Here is a 22,634-nt window from a genome sequence, read left to right as displayed (position 1 = left end):
CATATATATATATATATATATATATATATATATATATATATATATTTTTACGTATGTATGTATCAGCATATCCTATTCGTATCAGAGTACAAACCAACCAGGATAGATTTGAACAACCTTCGTTGGTTGGAGAAGCAATCAAGAGGAAGGCGTGTGTTGTCTACGGAATCCAAACATTCTTACTATTCCAAGAGTGGTTACCGGAAGCATCTGGTAAAAGAAACAGAAAGACCAAGACGATGAAGAGGAAAGGAAAGATTATGTAAACAAGAATGAGACTGAACCTATAGAAGAGAAGAGGGAGTTGACAAAGAGAATGAAAAAGAAGGTAAAAGGAAAAGAATATAATTTTATGTAGAAGTAGAAGTAGAAGTAGAAGTAGGAATAGTAGTTACAACAGGAGTAGGTGATAAAATAGAAGAATAGAAATGGAAGTAGAATTAGAAAATTAAGAAGTGAAGGTCAAGTAGACAAAATGAAGACAAAGTATACGTACAAGACAAAGTAGAAGTAGAACAGAAAAAAATGAAGAGGAATAGATAATGATGAAAGACAAGTCAAAGCAAAAGGATAAATAGAAATAAGTATCAGTGGTAGAAAGATAAACAAACAGAAATAAAGAAAAAAAAAAGGGATATATAGACGAAAACAACAGGAAAAGAAACAATAGAAGAAAAGAATAGAATAGGTAATAGAAAAACGTTGAGGAAGAGAATAAGAATCAAAGTCGAAAACAAGAAGAGAGTAGAGAAAGAACAAAAAAAAAGAGAAGAAAATTAGTAATACATACAAACAGTGGAAAAGGAGTAAGAAAAAGGAAATAAAAGAAACAGAAGAAAAGAAACAAGAAGGGGAAGGGGAGAAAAAAGAAAATGAAAAGGAGAGAGAGTGAGAGAGAGAGAGAGAGAGAGAGAGAGAGAGAGAGAGAGAGAGAGTGTGTGTGTGAGAGAGAGAGATTTTGTATATTTCTGTCCTGCTACTCTCTTGTGTTCAAGAAACTGTAGCATTTTAAGACAGGGCAGCTACTTATGGGCTGCTGTTCATGTGTGCGTGTGTATGTGTGTGTGTGTGTGTGTGTGTGTGTGTGTGTGTGTGTGTGTGTGTGTGTGTGTGTGTGTGTGTGTGTGTGTGTGTGTGTGTGTGTGTGTGTGTGTGTGTGCGCGCGCGTGAGCGTGCGATCTGAGGCCGCGCGCCAATCATCCTTGTGCGAGATTACAGAAGTAACAACAGAACAGTGGGCACGAGGACGGATCAAGCTGGAGGTGACATGAAAACCCAGCGTCGTCCTAAGAGGGCAAGGAACCCAAGATCTTATAGCACGAGTGAATAAGGGATGAAATGCGGCAACAGCGATCGCTGTCTCTTGCTGTTGCCCAGTGAAGAGGAGAACGTGTGCGCCTTCAGGTATTGTCGTCTCTGCCACGTCAGAAGGCGAGACAGAATGACTTCAGCTGTGAGATGTGGAAGGCAAGATGGATAAAAACGAAGCGGTGAAGAGTGGAGAAGAGTGGATGTCAAAGGAAAAGGGGACAAGGAAGGCCGGATGATATGTGGAAGGTGAAAAGAGATGAGGATTTCTGAAGAGCCAGGAGTTGGCTGTCCACAGAGAATGGAGGAGTATGAGAAGTATGAGTAGTATCAGAAGTGGGAGTGGGAGGAGGAGTGGGAAGAAGAAGAAGAAGAGGAAGAAGGAGAGGAGGAGGAAGAGGAGGAGGAGGAGGAGGAAACAAAGAAGTAGTATGAATGGTAAGAGTAGAAGTAGAAGAAGAATAAGGAGAGGAGGTAGAAGAGGAGGACGAAGAGGATGAGAAAGAAGTGGAAGAGAGGTAGTAGAAAGAGGAAAAAGTAGAGGAAAAAGAAGAGGAATGATAGAAAGAGGAAAAAGAAGACGAATGATAGAAAGAGGGAAAGAGGAAGAAAAATAGGCAGATGAAGAAGAGGAAGAAGAAGAAGAAGAAGAAAAAAAGAGGAAGAAGAACAACAACAACAAATATAAGAAGAAAAAGAAGAAGAAGAAAAAAAAGAGGAAGAAGAGGAAGAAGAAGAAAAAGAAGAAGAAGAAGAAAAAGAAAAAGAGGAAGAAGAAGAAGAACAACAACAAAAATAAGAAGAAAAAGAAGAAGAAGAAGAAGAAGAAGAAGAAATGATAAGTATAATAAGGATAAGAGATAAAAGGCGAAGAAGAAACAGAGGACGAAGAAGTAGAGGAGGAAGAAGTAGAATAAAAGAAAGAAGAGGAAGAGAAAATCAAAGTAGAAGACAGAGAAGAAGAAGAAGAAGAAGAAGAGACAGGAGAAGAAGTAAAGGCGAAGCGAAAGGTGAGGAAGATATATAGAACGAAGAAGAAGAAGAGGAAGACGTAGACGAAGAAGAAGAAGACGAGTAAGGGAAAACCAAAAGGATGTCAAAATAAATGAGAAAGTCGAATTAGAAGATGGAGAAGAAATGCGAACAAAAGTAGCAGAGGTAGAAATAGATAAAAGTAGAAATGGAAGAGGCAGAAATAGAAACGAGGAAATTGTGGGCGTAGCTGAGACTGTGGATGGGCTTTGGGAATGATGGTGGATGAAAAGGAGGAAGTAGAGGAGGAGGAGGAGGTAGAGGAGGAGGAGAAGGAAGAGGAGGAGGAGAGGGGGTAAGAGGAGTAGGAGAAAGAGGAAGAGGAGGAGGAGGAGGAGGAGGGAAGAGGAGGAGGAGGAGATGGGAGAGTTGGTGCATTTAATCAAGGGGTTGGTGGGTAGGCGGGGGTAGATTTAGTCTTCGGGTTGGTGTAAGCCGTATAGTTGAAAGAGTGGCCTAACTAAGATTTATCCGACAAGGGTGGGTCACGCCAGAGCTTCTCGCCACTGGGGACTGTCACAGGCCTTGGGAGCCTCGGCCGTTGCTGTCTCAGAACCCCGGGAGGCTCGCGGCAATTCCTGTGCAGTCCCCGGCGAGGTCCGCCCAATTGGCGCATCCCGTCACTCCTCCCGAGCATCACCCGCGCATTTTATCATTCAGCCGCTGAGCCCCGAGCATCAACACACCGTGGGAAGACGAAAGAGAGAAATAAAGAAATATATAAAGAGAGAGAGAAAAAGAGATACATGTTGTCGTCCGAAAATGCTTTCTGGTCCGCCTAGAGGGTATATCAACAGGTGGGGAAGGTAGAAGGAGGTAATGGAAGCTTTGTCATCGTATCATCGTATAGCCTTGGCCTAGGTAAACGCCATTTTGTTGCGAATTTCGATTTGTTACTGTCACCGCCATTCTTATAAATTCCCCAATACCTAGAGGTACACGTAACAGTTTGTGGTGTTGGTATCGAGTGGGGGTTTATATGTGTATATGTACAATAAAAACATTGGAAACGTGTGTTCTAGAAATGTATGGTTAACCACTGACGATGTAATACACGAAAGCGATCTACTTCGGTCGTTTCTCTTCAAAGTGGTTAACCTTGCATGTGTGTATAATATATATATATATATATATATATATATATATATATATATATACATATATATATATATATGTATGAAAATATGCATACACATGTATATGTGCACACATACTCATATAATTATACATATTTGGGATTATATGTATAAATACATTTTTATGTTCCTATATACATATGTGTTTATGTGTGTGTGTGTGTGTGTGTGTGTGCATGTGCGTGTGTATGTATACATATTCTTGACATGGCGCTCCACGTTACTTCAAACGAATATATATATATATATATATATATATAATATTCTGAATGAAAAAAATAACGAATAGGTTTTGGTCAGATAAAAAAAAAAAAAAAAAAAAAAAAAATGCTTCATGGCTCTGGCTTTGGGCTTCAGGCGTTTTATACAGCTGTGGTCCCAAGGCTGAAGGGTATCTCGTTTGTCCGGGACCCCATGTCTGAAATCGCCTCTCGGCTGCCTAAAATCGTCAGTTCACTGTCAGAACAGAATCACCAAGTTCGTCGCCATGTAAAAAGGTTCTTGAATATGGAATGAATACATAAATAAATGAATAAGCAAAAGAATAAATAGATAAATAAATGAATAAATAACTAGACAAATTGTTTAAAAAACAGAGAAATATATAAATACATTAATGAATAAATATTTCAATAAGTAAGCAAACAAGTAAGAATGAATTAATAAGTAAATAAATAATTGAAAATAAGTAAATACACGAAAAAATAAACAAACAAATGAATTAGTAAATAAACTATATATATATATATATATATATATATATATATATATATATATATATATATATATATATATTACGATTCACCGCACCTTGTACCGTATCTAGTCACGTGGGACAGCACCTAGTTGCTAGGTGAAATGAGTCACAATAATCAAGTCACTAACCCCTTGAGAGACCGTGGAATTGCAGTGACGGTTATATCAAGACAGCGAGTCACGAGTCACGAGTCACGAGTCACTGATTCCATGAAGGACAGTAAATACAGTGACTTTCACGATCCGAGTTGGCGACAGTAGACTTGGGTTTAATTTAGTCAGGTACTTGAGAAAAAGGCGACTGACGGCGGGATACAGTAGTTTGAGGGGTGTAGGGGGGGGGGGTTCTGGAAGGCCAAGGCTTCGGGAGGGGGTGGGGTGGGGTGGGGGTGGGTAGTTTTTCCAGGACGGATGGGGCCGGGGGGTGATGGGTCCAGGACGGGCGGACGAGAAGGCACGAGAGTTCTGACGACGCTAGGAATTTTAGCGATGTGGAGTTGCTCGACGCTGACAGGGCTTCGGGGTGAAGCCAGGGTGAAGGGAGAAAGGCATACATGTGTCCAGCGCGCCCGCTGAGCTTTCGGCGACAGCATTAGCTTAGTCGTCTGCAAAGTGAGCGTTAGCTGCTGCCAGCAAAGCTGTTGCTTAGAAGGCAGGTCAAAACTCGCCTCAACAGCAAGATCACTCGTATCGTGATTTGCAGTTGGGCAACTTTATTGGCTAATGGTGGTGGTGGTGGTGGTGGTGGTGGTGGTGGAGGGTGTAAGTGGTAGCAGCGGCAAAGGGAGCTGTAGCCAATCAGGGCGTTAAGGATACAGTGGGAGTTCAACGTGAGAAGGGAACACTTGGAGGGGGTTGAGTCTTGGCGGGGAGAGTGGGGGGGGGGGGAAACACTTATACTAGATTGAACATAGATCATGTACGTGTTCAGGAACTAGAAGACTACGTTTAGTTACTCGTCCTAGAAAAAACAAAAACTGGAGCAAAAAACCTAGTCTTCGAGGTCCCAACCACACGAAAGGGTTTCTCTATTAAGACTTCGTTAACACAGAAGGAACTGGAGTCTATGACTTTTCGTACAAGGGGGCAAGGGGGGGGGCGTCGGTTAGGTGTGTAGCCGAGTGGGGGGGGTAGTGAGAGGAGTGTGCCTCAGTGAGGGTGAGTGGGTGTGAGTGGGTGTGAGTGGGTGTGAGTGGAACAGGTAGAATACTTCCAAGAAATAGTGTGTGCTCACAATGTGCTCACATATACCCTGCAAGATCAACAAACACTTGGGTGGTTAGCCGGGTGACGATGAGGCGTGGGTGGGTAGGCGGGCGTTTGAGGTTGCTGTGGGTGTGATGGATGCAACCGGGACATAATGGGTGGCTGTCTGGGTGCCAGGGGACCGAGGCGTGGGTGTGGCATTGCAGATTTCATGTTACACTTGTCTAAATCTAAACCTTTGTACTATTGTTGCTAAGGGTAAGTGGTAAATAAACAGACAGTGACATGTTGGTCTTTCGAATAGTTGTGTGCATGGGCGTGTGTGTGTGTGTGTGTGTGTGTGTGTATGTGTGTGTGTGTGTGTGTGTGTGCGTGTGTGTGTGGTGGGGTGAAAGCGCTACCGGTACCTAGATCGTGCCCCTGAAATATTAGGTCCCCGTGCCAACGCATTAATTTTCTTGTTACTAGAATCAAGACTTCAGCCAGATGACCTTACTCTCCTGAGTGGTGGACCTTTATCAAATGAGACTTTTTTCTTTTAAGGTCAGTATGACACACAACAAAGGACATTATGATAAAGTGTTCAAATATTCAAGAAAAGGTATGAGGAAGTCTTGACCGTAGTATACACGAAAGCGTCTATGGGAATGTGTGCTTCCTAAACATGTAACAGTGTTTCTTGACAACTCATTCGGTACGCCATATCCTTTTAATCCTTTCGTTACCTCAACCAGATTTATAGATTTTTATCATAAATTCCAGGGAATTCCGTTCAATTAAGGGGTAACTCCTATCTGAAAGGTGGTTTGGTTCGTCAAGCTGAATGGAATTATCTGGTGAGGTGGAATGACCTCTGGAGGTTAACTTGGGATTACGCGGGTCCTCTGTTGACTGATACGGATCACGTAATATGAAATGGAACAACAAATCTATAAGCTTTGCTCCCATAGCTTAGGAGATAAGTCTTTTAAAAGGATATAGAGTATTCATGAGTCAATTACCTGCACGGATTATGGCAAAGGACAATTAAGTGTTTGGGTTCCCTGTAATAGTAATTACTTATTGAGTGGAATCCGATTATTAAATTTCATACATCAAGGATAATACTTATAAACAAGAAAAAACGTGCCGTGAATCGCTACCATTTTTTCTTTTTTCTTTAGGGAGTTGGGGTAAGATAGAATATTTTCTCATGGAAAAAGAAAATATGTTTGCAAAACGGTAGAGGGATTGCAAGGTGCTTGTTAACTTAAGATGGCGGGACATTAGGCTAGCATGCCACTTGCTATTGCTAATTAGTTTGAGTAGAAACGACTTCGGTTACAATATTCTAGACTTCCGTAAGAACATCGCAACAATGTGTCTAACTTCTCTTAGTTCGTCATTCAGTTTCTCACTAGATGACGCAAGAGTAATTTGACTTTTGGAAATTTGGGAAAACAAAAGATCGTAACCGAAGACTTTTTTCTACTCAAACGAAATAGCAAAAACAAATAGCATGCTAACAAGAAATTTTTAGTGTATCGCCACCTTCAGCACGCACTTAGAAAACGACCGTCTTTTGTCGAGTGGATTAGCTAAACGCCATCTGTACTCCTTAACTTTCATCTCACTCAGAAAGTATCGGGGACAAAGAAATCTCATGGTGAGCGAAGGATATTGGATCGCATCGTTCACAATATGACCGAACAACGTCCTTTGCCACAGAACGTACTAGTGGTTTCCCCGTTTTCGTGTCCATACATGTCCAGGCTGCATCGTGAACTACATTCTACCACGAACCATCAGATGATCTAATGACATCCGACATCTGGGATTGCCAGAGGAGAAGATAACGACATGACGTCATACAAACACGAGGTAATGTTCTCCTTTCACTACAGGGGCCCCAAGGGTGCCGGATGACCTTAGGTCACCTAGGCAGCGAATAGACTGCAGCTCAAGTTAATCGTTTGTAGATTCGTGAGGTGGAGAGCGCATTGCCGAGAACAGTTCTAGTGAGGAAGGAACCACGAAAAGGTTGTTCCATCTTCCACAACCAATTAACACATCCATGTGCTACTTGTTCTCGGCGCCGCGCGTACAATGACAGGTGAAGAAGAATAAAAAAAAAAAAAAAAAAAAATCAGGCTCCTAAGAGCAAGCTCTGTGAATGACCTGGGCGGAGCTATGGCCCGCTGTAGGGGAGCATGCAAGGTCATGCAAGTCATGCAAGGTCATGCAGTACGGGGGCACTACGTAAGGGGGGCTCCAAGGCACCGCTGAGGAAGGTTATGCTTTGGTTAGTACAAAGAGTATTAAGTGATTAGGCACTCAGGGATTCAAAGAGGAGCAATTTGGCACTGCATTGCAAAGATAAAAGGTGCCACAAATGCAGTGCGAGGCAAAAGCCAAGAGGAGAGATAACGCAACAAAGATTCAGGCAAAACAAGGTTAAATCAGTAGCAGTTTAGGTACGGGAGGTTTTTAAACGAATGGGAGAAAAATAATTAAACAACTATATACAATAATCTAATAGATTACAAGCCTCAGCCTAGATACAATAGAAACTCTAGTCTTACATTTAATGACTATCAACTCTAATGCTGTTCAACCAAGCACATAGTTAAATAATATTTTATTATCAGGTAGTTTCAAATATATCCTATATGTTTAGTGCCGCAAAAGGCGGCATGTCAAGCATAGTAATATTAAAAAATTCTACAACTATGAAAAAGAAAAATTTAAACCCGTTTGTTATATGAAAGCATGACAATACACGGAAAGGAATTATTTGGTGGAATAATGAACATAATGACAACAAACACTTGGTTTAAAAACAAGAGAAAGAAAAGAGTATCTAGATGTATGTGTGTACAAGTTAAATGAAGTAAAAGAGTGAGGTATACAAGGACATATACCAAAAAATGAAAGATCAATCTTATCATCAATCTTATCATGAAAATGACGTCATACAGAGTATACAATTACACATATTCACATGTACGATGTATACTTACATGGTGTACATAAATGGCAACACGAATGCATGCATATGAATATATATAGTGCGTATGATTATATATGGTATGATATATAAACATACACACATACACAGGCATACGCACACACGCACACACATACACGCACACGCACACACGCACACAAACACACGCACACACACACACACACACACACACACACACACACACACACACACACACACACACACACACACACACACACACACACACACATATATATATATATATATATATACATACATATATATATATATATATATATGTATATTATATATGTATACATATATATATATATATATATATATGATATACACATATATATATATTATATACATATATATGTATATATATACATATACACACACATATATATATATATATATATATATATATATATATATGTATATGTATATATATATATATATATGAGACATAAATGGGTCGGGAGGGGCAAACGAAAATGTGTTGGGAATATAGTTTATTTCCCTAACGTTTCGACCAACTTGGTCTTCTTCAGAAGACCAAGAAGAAGACCAAGATGGTCGAAACGTTAGGGAAATAAATTCTATTCCCAACACATCTTCGTTTGCCCTTCCCCACCCATTTCTCTCTCATTTGTCTGAAATAATTTTTAAGTACACACACACACACACACACACACACACACACACACACACACACACACACACACATATATATAATGTATATATGTATATACTTACATACAAAAGTACATACAAACAAATGAGTTAAAATATAAAATCATGTGAATATATATATATATATATATATATATATATATATATATTTCACAAATACAAAAAACATACATACGATCATAATCACAGTCTTCCACCTAAACACATACATTCATCTCAGTATAAAAATATATACATATATACAAATCGATTTTGCATGTTTATATACGAACATGGTTTACACACACGTACACACACATATATACACCCGCACACACACACACACACACACACACACACACACACACACACGCGCGCGCACGCATGAATAGTTGATAAATATAGATTTTGGATTTAAAGATCGAATGTAAGCCTCTTGGGGTATGGTGATGGGCTACGAAGAAGATGGGCAGGGAGAAGGTCCTCTCCCATGTCCCTATTTTGATCGTGTTTAATTGTGCAGAAAAAACACACAAACACATATAGAAGCGTGCAACCGCATGGAATCATACGCATTCATAGGTAAACTTATACAAATATGTGTGACGTGTCTAAAGACATTTTAGGGTGTGAAAGGTTTAGTTAAAAGTAGTGGTTTAAGAGATGTCAGTTTTTATACGGGTTTTGTTAAAAGGAAAGCGGTCTGTTTTAATAGATTTACAGGTGCACATGCATATTAGAATTTATTGAGCATATAATTACACTCGTGTATATATATATATATATGTACTGTATATATATATATATATATATATATATATATATATATATATATATGTATTCATGCAAATTTATATGTACATTTGCTTGTTTGTGCTGTACATATAAATACGAGTAAGTTAGAATCTATACATGCGTTTTTTAATTGCTGCGCAAACAAATTCACACATTTATCACATGAATACGTACATATATACATGTGTACATACATACAGATACATATATACACACTCACATGCACTCACACTCACATGCGCACACGCTCACATACGCACACACACACACACACACACACACACACACACACATACACACGCACACACACATAAATTCCCACATACATATATTCATAATTAAACACATGCACACACATACGTCCATACATACATATCTATGTATATGTACATGTATATATAGTTTATGTGTATATGAACATATGTATACTTATATGCAATAAAAACACTAGGAACGTGTGTTCACAAATGCGTAAGTAACCACTAGGAAAAGTAAACTAACGAAGCAGAGCGCTTTCGTATAATTACATCTTCAGTGCAAATGCAAAGAAGGAATTATAGAATGAAGAAACAAGGTACAGAAAATATGACTGTACCTTGTCTTGACTTCACTATGTCTCACTCAGTCATATATTCTGTACCTTGTTTCTTCATTTTATAATTCCTTCTTTGTATTTGCACTGAAGATGTAATTATACGAAATCGCTCTGCTTCGTTACTTTACTTTTCCTAGTGGTTACTTACGCATGTATACTTATATATGCAAAATAGACCACTTGGAAAAAGAAACTAACGAAGCAGAGCGCTTTCGTAAATTACATCTTCAGTGCAAAAAGTGCAATTTGTGCACTGAAGATGTAATATACGAAAGCGCTCTGCTTCGTTAGTTTCTTTTTCCAAGTGGTCTACTTTGCATAAGTGAACACACGTACCCGTGTTCTTATTAGCATACTTATATATGTGTATGTTTGAATATTGACGTACATGTATGTATATTTGTATTTGTGTGTACGGGTATGTGTATATGTATACGCTTACATACACTCCTGCGTTCCCTTTCACACGAAAGCAGACCAAGCCCATGCTGATAAACGAATAAACTACAGAGTTTAGCGGTGCCCTGAGTGTCGGAGTCGAAGGCAGGGGGCATTTGCGCAGCACATAGGTTCTGCACGCGGGATGTCGGGTGCCCGCCTGCCAACGTCCTCTTTCCATACCTGAGGTCGAGGAATTGCTTTGAGTGGCTTTTTGCTTCCCATCTTCTTCATGGCGCTGTAGTATTTCTTTTGGTCGTCAGTCATGAACATCTCTAACGATCCTCCTGCGTAAACATTCGAAATAACACATTCCAATGGTTGTCATGGCTTGCACGCTGGTCCACTACTTTTATTATCAGCTTCCCTCATACACACCTGGACTTCTCAACTAATTCCTCACTCCTTTAACTCTCGATGTCTTTCCAAACCCTCACAAACATTCTCGAAAAATGTCTTTCTTATGAAGACCTTTTAGAGAAACTAGATTTCTTCAACATATTATTATCCCATGTGTTTCAATACTGCCCTTCAAACTATCTCTTACGGGCATTTTCAAAAACTGTCTAAAATTTTAGAAGAGCCCTTAGACAAACCAGATCTATCTAAAATCTTGTCATCCTGTGTGTTCCAACAATGTTCATCAAACTTTTTGTTTCCTCATTTTCCCTCTCTCTTTTTTTTGTTCTTAATCTTTCCTACTTTGGTTACATAAAAAAAAAAAAAAAAAAACTTGGTTCATCTTATATTAATCTATTTTTTGTTTTCTAGGATAGTTCATAGACTATCTCTGAGAACGATTCACAGGTTTCTAGTTCCAGAGCTGGCCGCGTTACCGCCGTGCAGATAGTGCGTTACCGCCGAACAGGTAGTGCGTTACCGCCGGACAAATAGTGCGTTACTACAGGAGAAATAGTGCGTTACCGAAAAATCTGCGGAGCATCTCCGTCAATGCGTATCATATATATACATACATACATACATATCGATAATTTTTTTGTGACAGTTGCATGCAGGATTCGAACCCGCTGTACTCGGCCATCCGTAAATCACCTTATATATATATATATATATATATATATATATATATATATATATATATATATATATATGTATGCACAGTGCGTACAGTATACAACTATATAGATTTTTCGGTAACGCACTAGCTGTCCCGTGGTAACGCGCCCAGCTCTATCTATTTCTAACCCTCGCCATAGAGAAAGAGTGTCTCCTATCCTAACGTCGACCCCGTTCATGAAGTCACATCCAGGAGCTCCTTCTCCACATGACCTAAGTCCTACTCCAACCCTCTGCCTCTCTCGTTCTTTCATTTCATTCATCTTTTCCCACTCGTTTTTATATCCGACCTCCCCATCCCAACGGCTCTTTCTTCGTCTAACCTTATATCAACACCCCACCCTCCTCATCTGTCTCGAATGCTAACACTTAAAGCTGGCGGCACACTGAGCATTTCTCGCTAGCATGCTACTTGGTTTTGGCTACTCCATTTGAGTACAAACGACTTCGGTTACGATTTTTTGTTTTTGTTTTTTCGAATTTCCAAATGCCAAATTACTCTTGCGTCGTATAGTGAGTGTTAGAAACAATGTTGACATTTTCGTACGGAAGTCCAGAATAATGTAACTGAAGTCGTTCTTACTCAGAGTAGCAAAAGAAACTAGTATCCTAGCCTAGTGTGCTACCACCTTAAGATAATTAGTCTCAACAGATAGCCACTGTGATTACGTTCCTGTACTAGTCACCGCAAGTGGAATACTGACCAGGGAGAAGGGGCTAATTTGATTGGTTTGTTGAAGATGAAGCAATGAGAATTAATCTTGCACATCATCATTTACCAGACACAAGTACAACTTACCTGGACGGGGAAAGGTGTTTTCCGCTTCGACTGTCTACAAGACTTCTCTCTCTCTCTCTCTTTTACCATTTCTCTTTGTCCGCTCTCTTAAGCTCTCTTAAGCCTCGTTTAAGAGGCACAAGTTAAGAGGCCAGTCAAATGTGCAAGTTACTTGACCTGGATAGGAAAGGGAGCAAGTGAATGTTCACAAGGGCCACTCTTCTCTGACTTGGCCTGTGTGAACATGCACTTGCTATCCTCTCCAAATCAAGCAACTTGCACCTTGACTTGCCTTTCAACTTGCTCCGTGTAAACGAAGCTTAATTCACATCTGTTCTCTCTTTCGTCCGCCCATTATACCTACTCGACTTAGTGAGTTCACTCGAATTGAAACGACTTCGCTTACAATTTCTTTTTTTATTTTTCGAATCTCCAAATGTCAAGTCACCTTTGCATCATATACTGAGAAGCTGAATTTTGAACTAATAGAGGTTAAATCTATACGAATATCAGATACGTTATTGAACTATCCTTAGGGAAGTCTGTAAGCGAAGGCGTCTACCATCTTTTCAAAATCACAGCCCTTGACAACCATCATTAACGTATGACATGGGCTTTATTTCCTCTTTCAATCCCTAAGTACTTATCTTTTTCTTTTGCTCGTTGAAGTTATCGATGATAACACCAATGAAGAGGTTCAGTGTGAAGAAGGACCCGAAGATAATGAAGAACACGAAGTAAAGGTACATATAGATGTTCGATTCTCTCACTGGTTGCTTGCCGAGCTGTAATTTACCAAAATGTGTGAGTAGGCAGAAAATATGTGTACAGACTCTACATTTATCTCTACTACCCTCTTCAAAACATGTGTACATACTCTACATTTATCTACAATGCCCTTTTCAAAAATACTTTCTCCCTCCCTCCGGATTTCTGTACTGTTGTTTCTAATTTGTAATTTTGTTGTATTGGTTCTTGATGTGTCAGTGCGTATTAGTGTGGGTGTGTGGTTTTGTTGAAAGCGCGGTAGCATGCGCGTATGCATATGTTTGTGTATATCTATAGTCAAAAGCATTATATTTTATTAAAATGGAAATCATAAGAATGGCAAAACAATTGAATATCCCCAAATTTATATATAATATTCCTATATCCAGGGCGCTAAATTAATGTCCTTCTTTTATGAACGGTATTCCGTTTTCTAAATCTACTATACGTCATCCATTTTCTATGTTTACTAACCTAGTACTCGTTTCCCTTTACAAGATGAAAACAATATAACCATAACTATTCATGACAAGCGTTCAGATGGTCCTAGTTGATGTCTATACTGTGTTTTCTTTCAATAGCATTTAGGTCTAGTTTCTAACACGCCATCATCAAACGTTGAATTGCAATGCAGCTTAGACTTCGTGGCAATGATCACCACCACTCGCTATCATCATCACCACTACCAACATCATCACCTGTACTCCTGTCATCATAACTGTTACCGATGGTATCACTAACAACATCACTAACATTACCAATGACACCTTTACAAACTGTCCACAGCTCCTCAGACATTTTATCTACTCTTGATCTTGGTCACACGCGTCAACTGTATCCTGTCGCCAGAAGCCTTGGAGAGGCGTCTTACTTACCCCATTGGCGTCAGTCGCGTCGTTCATGATTTGAATCCAACCTTTCCAGGTGGCTATCTGAAAGAGTGCTAAGTAGGCCATTCCCACGTGGTCGAAGTTAATTTCACTGTTCTCCCACGTATAGTTCTTCCGACAGCATTCTTCCTGCGTGCCAACCTCCTCGGCATCAAGCGTTTCCCCTTTATCGTCTACGCACTGCGAAGTGGGGAGAAAAGGTCATGTGAAGAGTCTAAAAACTAAATCTTTCATACACACACACACACACACACACAAACACACACACACACACTGTCAGTACGGAGGTTTCGGCGGTACCTGGTTCGAATCCTGCCCAGGGCTGAAATTATTTCAGTATCGCTGCGCTTCGAGTCGTTACTCCAACTCTCGTGGGCGGGGAGTTGGGTGTGTGTGTACGTGTAAGGTCATAGCATTACCCATAGATCGGACATACGAGCTCTGAGCTCTCTTCCGGGAGGGAAATAGCTGTCGATCACGAGTCCAACACGTGATCCAAAAAGACCAAGATGAATACACTGAGAATAGAAGACAGGTAAATACACATACACACACAACTGGTGAGCAAGCTGTGTGTGTGAGTATGTGTAAGGCCACACCAATACCCAAAGACTGGGCAATATATGAGATCTGAGCTCTCATCTGGGAGGTTAATAGCTGTCCATCACGAGTCAGACGCTTGATCCAAGACCAGGGTGAATCACACACGTACACACACAATAAATGACTTAAAATATAAGTATGATAACTGGAGAAATAGCCCAAATAGCAATAGCATGTGAGCCTGTAGCCATGTATTATCATTGAAGGACACAATCTCGAGACCGTTGCTCCATCCCTGTATATTGCAGTTAGGCAAATACTCATACAGACTCACATACACACATACACCAATTAGGTAAATACAAACAGGTGACTTCATGCATGCAAGCACACACACAAACGCACACACACACACACACACACACACACACAAAGAACAGAAGAACATAAGAATGGAGGTTACTGCAAAAGACCGTGAAACCTACATTAGGCAGTTCCATGTCCCTTACCACCTGTCATCCTTATCCATAAAGTTATTAAATCTTCTCTTAAAACAACCAATTATTTCAGCGTTCACTACATGGCCACTAAGTATATTCCATTCGTTAATATCTGCTGGTAAACCAGTTCTTGCATATTTCCTTCTTAAACTTATATTTGTCCATTTTACTAATACATTATATTGGTCTGAATTCTTACCTTGTGGAACTTGCCCGCAAATAGCTGTACTCCCATGATGGCGAAAATCAGCCAGAAGATAAGACACACAAGAAACACGTTGAAGATGGAGGGGATGGCTTGCACGAGCGCGTTCACAACAACCTGCACACACGCACACAAAAAAAACATCGTTACACAAGTCTTCGATTTATGATTTGCTGTCTTGCGACGGGGGGATGTATAATGGTTTCATCATCAAGGATGTGAATTTTTTTTCTATCTATTTATTTTCATACATATTATGGATGAATTGAAATTTCTAGAGTGTATTTTTTTTTGTAGATAATTTTTTTTACCCATTTTATATTTTAGAGTGTGTGTGTGCGTGTGTGTATGTGTCGAGATTATAACGGCAAAATGACAAAAGTTGAAACTCTTGCATGGTTGGCCACACAAACGACAGAGCAATGAATGACCAAAATATAATTTTCACCCAAATGGTCGTAAAGAAGGGAGAATTGAGGAATACATGCTAAGGTTGCACAGAACCATGACAGTTAATAATTAAGGAATAGTTCACAAGCTGTAATCCTCTATTCAACCCAACGAATGCATTCTGATCACTGCTGGGTGACAGCAATTTTTTATATGACCGAACCATTCTTATCTTTGTTGTGTCATCTATGTGTATAGATAATACAGTAACCATAAGAATCCTGTGGGTTGTAGGCAGATGGAGTAGGTTGTGGCTATATAAAGTAACATGTGTTATGGAATTGTAGGCTAGAAAACTATTGCGATCCAAATATAAAATAATAAACGAAAAAAAAAAAGTTTGATTGATTATTAATCATATGTGCTTATATTTCAGTCATTGTTATAAAACATAGCTTATGATTTATGTTTGGTATAAATTTATCTCAAGTTAATCTGGTTAACTGAAATAATAAAATGTGAATTTAATAATGAATTTGGTAATATTATCAACTAAAGTTAGAGAAATAACTACAGCACAAATGAATGTAAACAGAAAAGTATATCTAGTAATACAAACTAATAAAATAGTTTTACAATATCCTTATATATCAAATGTCAAAATGAATATAACTGAAAGTAGATTTTTTTTGGTGATGCGTTACATACGCAAGCAGGAAGAACATATATAACGAATATGGGTGACTTCAGCATGTGAACAAATCAAGAAGAAAACCACACCTGTGCATTGAAGGCGTGCACACAGTCAGCAAGCACCCACATATGTCCGTTGGGTCATCCAAAATGCACATGCTTAAAGAAAAAACAAAAACACGCTCATGAAGCGTAAATAAAACAACAACGTACAAGTTGGACACATGGCGAACTGATCTACATAAGCGATCATGTCATATACGTTGTCTAAGTGTAGTGTCCCCTTAGACGTAGCGTCTGGTACTTAATTAAACACATCATGAATAAATTCTACGACCATCATGCGAGGAGGACATGAAGCAGATTTTACTGGAAAAAGGTCATATTACACATGGACCAGTTGGTCGTGTAGAACAGATTAACGTTCGAGGACAAGCCGTCAAGACGTGATGAGATATGAAGGAAGTGAGAAAAAGAGTGGTTGAAAGAGAGAGAGAGAGAAGCGAAAGAAACATAGGATAAAGAGGATTACCTGTCAGCTGATGAGTCTGCGACGGCGGAGCTGAGGCCACATCACTTGGCAGTTATCGTTGTATTGAGACTATACTTACAAGTCGCCCGTGGCCGTCAGAAAAATACGGGTATACGAAACAAAAACGTTCTGAAAACGGGTGTGGTCAGATGAGGAAGGGCGTAGTGAGAAAGTGAGGGAGGGAGGGAGGGAAGGAAGGAAAAGGAGAAGTAGGAAGGGGTTGCTGAAGGCAAGGAGACAGGTTGAGGAAAGTCTGGGCAAGGGTGAAGGTGGAATGACTGAAGGGGAAAGAGTTAGTATTTCTACACGGTGGAACTTTATCGATTTTGGCTTGGCAAAAGTCAGGCTGTTTTATTCAGCCAGGGATGGAGCCTTGGCCTGGCCAGGATTCCAGGAAAGAACCAAATCTTGATCTCTGGAGACTAGGGGAAGATGTGAGGAGAATAGAAGAGGATAAGGAGGAGGGAAGTAGGAGAAGGAAAAGGAGGAGGAGGAGGAAGAGGAGGAGTAGGAGGAAAGGAGGGACTAATAGGACAAAGAGGATGAGAACAGAAGAAGAGATGGAGAGTTATGACCACTGATGTCACGTTAAAAACTGGATTCTCACCTTGCTTCTGTCGACGGCCCATCTCAGCCGCGCTGTTGGCTTTGCACTTTCGGTCTTATTTGGAGCCCAGAAGAGTAAGAAATGTCATGCATGGGTGTGGGGATTCCCATGCTGCCATGCTGATGTCATGCCATCTTTGATGAGAGTGTGTTGATGTGAACCACTGTTACTTGCAATTGATATCTAGTGATATGAATAAAACATGGATGATTTATATGGAAGGGGTCTTGGTGCCTCAGTGTCGCCCTAAGTGCTGGATCTCCTCGACGGAAACGATAATATTCTGGTGGTGTAGAATGCAACGCTTGAGACAGCCATTCTGCACTATTGCGGACTCCAAGACCTGACCTGAGCTATGCAAGAACTAAACAAATACATCTTCCTATGAGGATGAGGATTGGTACAATCAATTTTGCTTGTAAAAGATCCATTACATGGTAAGGGGGTTATCGTATGCAGTAATGGGTTAGATAGCAATCAACGAAATCTTTATTTGTATTGTCCTCTGATATGCTATAGTTTAGGTTCGGGACCGCGGTTTTGGGGACCTCTTGGCGTGAAAGATGAGATGAAGCAGTCAAGGTGACTTTGTGTGCCTGGGAGGAGACGGGCACGGGGGGATGAGGTGAATGGGGGATGAGGTGAAACATTAAAGGTTACGGTGGTGACTACAGATGACGGGCGAAATAGAAATAAATAAATGAAAGAAAAGGAGATAGAGAAGGAGGGACAGGAAACAGGAACCAAGGAATGAATGAATGATGATAAAAGTAAAGAGGTGAAAAGGAAAAGAACGAAGAGAAGGTAGAGAGAGAAGAGTAGGAAGAAAATGAGGTGATGATGATGATAATGATGATGATTTTGATAACAATGAGAAAGAGGAGGAAGGCTAGCATGGGGTGTGTCATAACTGGTGAGGTTGGTGGTTCACGGTTGAACGTTTGGACAACTGAAGAAGTGTAATAATGAATGAACGAGGCATTGATGTGCATCAACTACTGTGCTTTGAATGACAACAGGCAGGCGTTCGGGACGTGTGAAGCGAGTATCTGTCGTGCAAGGAGATTTGATGCACAGCTCATCAGTGTGCCCATAGGCAGGACCTGCTGCCTAGAACAACGCTCAATTGGTTCAACAGCATGTGTGTGTATTTATGCGTCCCAAGAAGATTCAATGTACAGTATGTGTGTATATGCGAGTGTATGCGTGGGTAAGTGTGCGTATGTGTGTGTGTATGCGTGCGTATGTGTGTGTATGTGAGTGCTCGACGGGGGCCAAAGAACTACTTACCCTCATGCCCTGCATACGCGACATAGCACGCAAAGGACGCAGAGCGCGAAGAGTTCGCATTGTTTTGAAGGCCTGAATTTTGCCTGCACCAGCCAGTGTTGCCACTAGGTTAACCAAGGACACCTGAAAATCAGAGCCCACACGAGTTACATGTACGTACGGGCTGCCACAGTCTACACAGCAACACAAGTCTACTACGCTCAGGCACACATACCATACCGGGCCACCCACAAACACTCTGGTGGTAGTAACAATAATAGTAACACCGGCAGTAGTATTGGTAGTAGGAGTAGTAGTAGTAGGAGGAGGAGTGGGATTAGTACAAATATGAAAGTTATCGTAATAAGGTTAAAGGCAGAGGCCTTTAGGCGAGGAAGCTGAGCTACAAGGGAAAAGGGAAGGAAGGAAGGATGGAAGGAAGGATATGTATAAAAATAAGGACAGCGATGGAAGGAGAGGAGTGCAGAAGGGAAGGGAAATGGAAAGAGAAGGGACGATGCGAGAAAAAAAGGTGAGGTGAGGTGAGAAGAGGAGGGAGAGAAGAGAAGAGGAGGGGAGAGGAGAAAAGAAGAGAGGCGAGGTGAGAAGGAAGAGGAGAAGAGAGAAGTGGAGAGGAAAGGAGAGGATAGGCGAGGTGAGGAGAGGAGATGAGAGGAGAGGAGACGAGAGGAAAGGGGAGGAAAGAATACACATGACAGAGGCAGAGACAGCAAAGTCGTAATCTAGACGGCTCATGGACATCCAGGGCACAGACACGTTGAGACGAAGACCACCACGTTGACGGCAATATGACTCTTGCCGGTTGGTCCCTCCCGACCTTCGCGGCCCGCCGCCGTCGCCGCCGGTAAAGACCCTCGACACCCATGGCTTGTGAGCTTCCTAGTTCGAGTTTCAAGAACCTCGACGAAGTGACTAAATCAGATGGAATTAGTGATTGTGACAGCTACTGCCGCAAGGGGTGAAGCTGATAGGTTTCGGCGGTGACGGCGGCGGAGTTGGTGGGAAGGATGGGGGGGGGGTGTCCTGGAGAGGTGGTCGTGGAAGAGACGGGGGCTCGACGTCGAGAAGAGCCACAGCAAGTAGAGTAGTGGGCAAGGTAGGACGAGGCATAGATAAAACAAAATAATCAAGAGCAAGAGGAAGGGAGGTGGGTATCTGGAGTAGGCAAAAGAAGAAGGAAGGAAGAGAGAGAGAGAGGGAGAGGGAGAGAGAGAAAGGGAGAGGAGGGGGGAAATCAGGAGGAGGAAGAATATGAGAAAAAAGGTGACGGAGGAGGAGACGGAGAATGCCAGCTAGCGAGTCTGCCATCAGATGTTGCTGGTCTTTCCGAGGATGAGCTTGCGTACTCTCTCTTTACTTACTCTCATACCCTCCCACCTCGAGATGGCACGCAGGGGGCGCAACGCTCGAAGGGTTTTCATAGACTTGAACGCTGGAATGGTCTCAGCCCCGGCCCATTTGGCGGCCAAGTTAATGCAGGAGACCTACAACACAACCACAACTGCGTCACTCTGGAGAGCACCACAAGGGGGGGGGGGAGAATAGGGGGGGAGTGGAGGGCAGGGCTTTCCAGATTGAGGTCCCTGTGCGGGACTCCTGTCCTCTTCGAGAAAAGCGCGGAATCCAGCAGGGAAGATTTTGAGGAAATAAAATCTTAAGAAGTGGGTGATGAGCACACCAGTTGGCTTGTACTACATGATCTTTCGCTCTCTTTTCAACTGATGTTGCTTTCTGACTAGTAATTCTTACTTCATCAAAGGCGAAGGAGACTGACAGTGAGAGGATAAGTTTCGTCTAAGCAGGATAAGAATATCCCAATAAAAGAATAGAAATGAAATATAGTGACCTTGTGCTGTTCCTGACGATAGCTTGGCGTGGCTCTTCTAAAATCATCCATAGGATAAACGTGGTGGCACACTAGACACTTCCCACTATCATGCTACTTGCTTTTGTTACTTCGTTTGAGTAGAAATGATTTCGGTTAAGTTCTTTTTTTTCCTTTTTTTTTTTGCTTCTCAAATTTCCGAATGTAGTGAGAAGCTGAATGACGAACTAAGAAGTAAAACCTAGAATAGACATATTATTGAGATGTTCTTACGGAAGTGTAGAATATTGTAACTGAGGTCGTTTCTACTCAAACGAAAAAGCAAAAACAAGTAGCATGTTAGCCTAGTGCTGTCGCCACCTTAAGCATTTTGAAAACGACTGCTCACCTGTGTGATCTGACTTAATTGGCCATTATAAGGGTCTTCTAATAGATACCCTTAATATACATATATAATATATATATATATATATATATATATATATATATATATATATATATATATACATATATTCATACATATACCTGAGATAACGCATAATCGAGGTTCACGGAAAAAATATATACTATATACTGTATGTACTCACATTCACAGGCTCATACACTAATGTATGAATATAAAAGTACTCATATATAATACACATATGCATGAAGTATATATTTTTTTAATTATTGGCAAACACATGTATACATATGTATAGTTATATATTTATGTGACTGCATATATACATATGTATATATAAATATATGCACTGAAATTTTGTATTCAAAGATGTACATATGTACAAACACACGCATACATATATATATGTATGTATGCATGTACGAGTATGTATAGTCATATAAACACACATATGCATTTGTATGTATGTATGCATGAATGTATATATGTGTGTGTGTGTGTATGTGTGTGTGTGTGTGTGTATATGTGTGTGTGTTTATATGACTATTACATAACTTTCAAACCTACATGTAAAATACAGAGGTAAAATATTTCTGAAATAATAAAATTATATTTTTTATATGATAATGAAAAATATAGTTCAGTAGGAAAATAATCTCAGATATTTACTTAACACAAAAAATATTTTGCAAAGATATATGACGTTCCGCAGTAAGTATAATGTAAGATTGATGATTTTAGACGAAAAATATGTTTGTACAACATATTTCCATAATACAACGTCTGAATCTGGTCATAAACTTTCTTTAACAGAATTTTGGGGACTAAATTCAAGACAAAACTGGGAAGAGATATTTATGATAGTCTTTGCTTTTTTTTATTATGACAACAGAGGGAAATTTTGGGGCCTTTGTTACCCATGTCGAAGTTCGATTAGAATATCATAGAATCTAACATTATTGATAAATCTAACACATAGAGATTATCATTTTCAGTCAATTGAATGAGATCTTCCAGTCTACATGGTTAAACAATGGCCATCAGATTCAAACTTTGGGATCTGTGAAGACCTAAGTATGAAAGTAAGGAAAATGGTTATCAATGGACGAAGTTTGTCTGCTGAATGCCTACCATCACAATGAGGAAGTCAAGCCAGCACCAAGCATTAGTGAAGTACTTGGCAAACCCCATCGCAACCCATTTGAT

The 22,634-nt window shown here is 40.3% G+C and overlaps 1 protein-coding gene across 11 annotated transcripts in view; it reads right to left on the bottom strand.

Annotated features, from left to right (window-relative positions):
* para (sodium voltage-gated channel paralytic) overlaps positions 1-22,634 on the bottom strand; it is a 639,183-nt gene that overhangs the window by 11,082 nt on the left and 605,467 nt on the right. For 9 of the 11 annotated variants that reach the window (XM_076213401.1, XM_076213402.1, XM_076213404.1 and 6 more), the window contains 5 exons: positions 22,560-22,634; positions 19,201-19,323; positions 15,683-15,805; positions 14,426-14,620; positions 12,085-13,567 (listed from right to left, as the gene is read on the bottom strand). The exon at positions 22,560-22,634 is cut by the window's right edge and continues 225 nt beyond it. In XM_076213401.1, the coding sequence (XP_076069516.1) occupies positions 13,418-13,567; positions 14,426-14,620; positions 15,683-15,805; positions 19,201-19,323; positions 22,560-22,634 (666 nt within the window). In that variant the 3' untranslated portion in view covers positions 12,085-13,417. Of the gene's footprint in view, positions 1-11,110; positions 11,219-12,084; positions 13,568-14,425; positions 14,621-15,682; positions 15,806-19,200; positions 19,324-20,561; positions 20,685-22,559 lie in introns of those variants that run through there. The other 2 variants (XM_076213412.1, XM_076213403.1) reach the window with 2 other exon arrangements.

This window comes from Oratosquilla oratoria, chromosome 31 (assembly GCF_046742065.1).
Source record: "Oratosquilla oratoria isolate Oo_2021 chromosome 31, ASM4674206v1, whole genome shotgun sequence".
NCBI classification, from domain to species: Eukaryota; Metazoa; Arthropoda; class Malacostraca; order Stomatopoda; family Squillidae; genus Oratosquilla; species Oratosquilla oratoria.
This window is presented reverse-complemented; position numbering and strand designations above follow the sequence as displayed.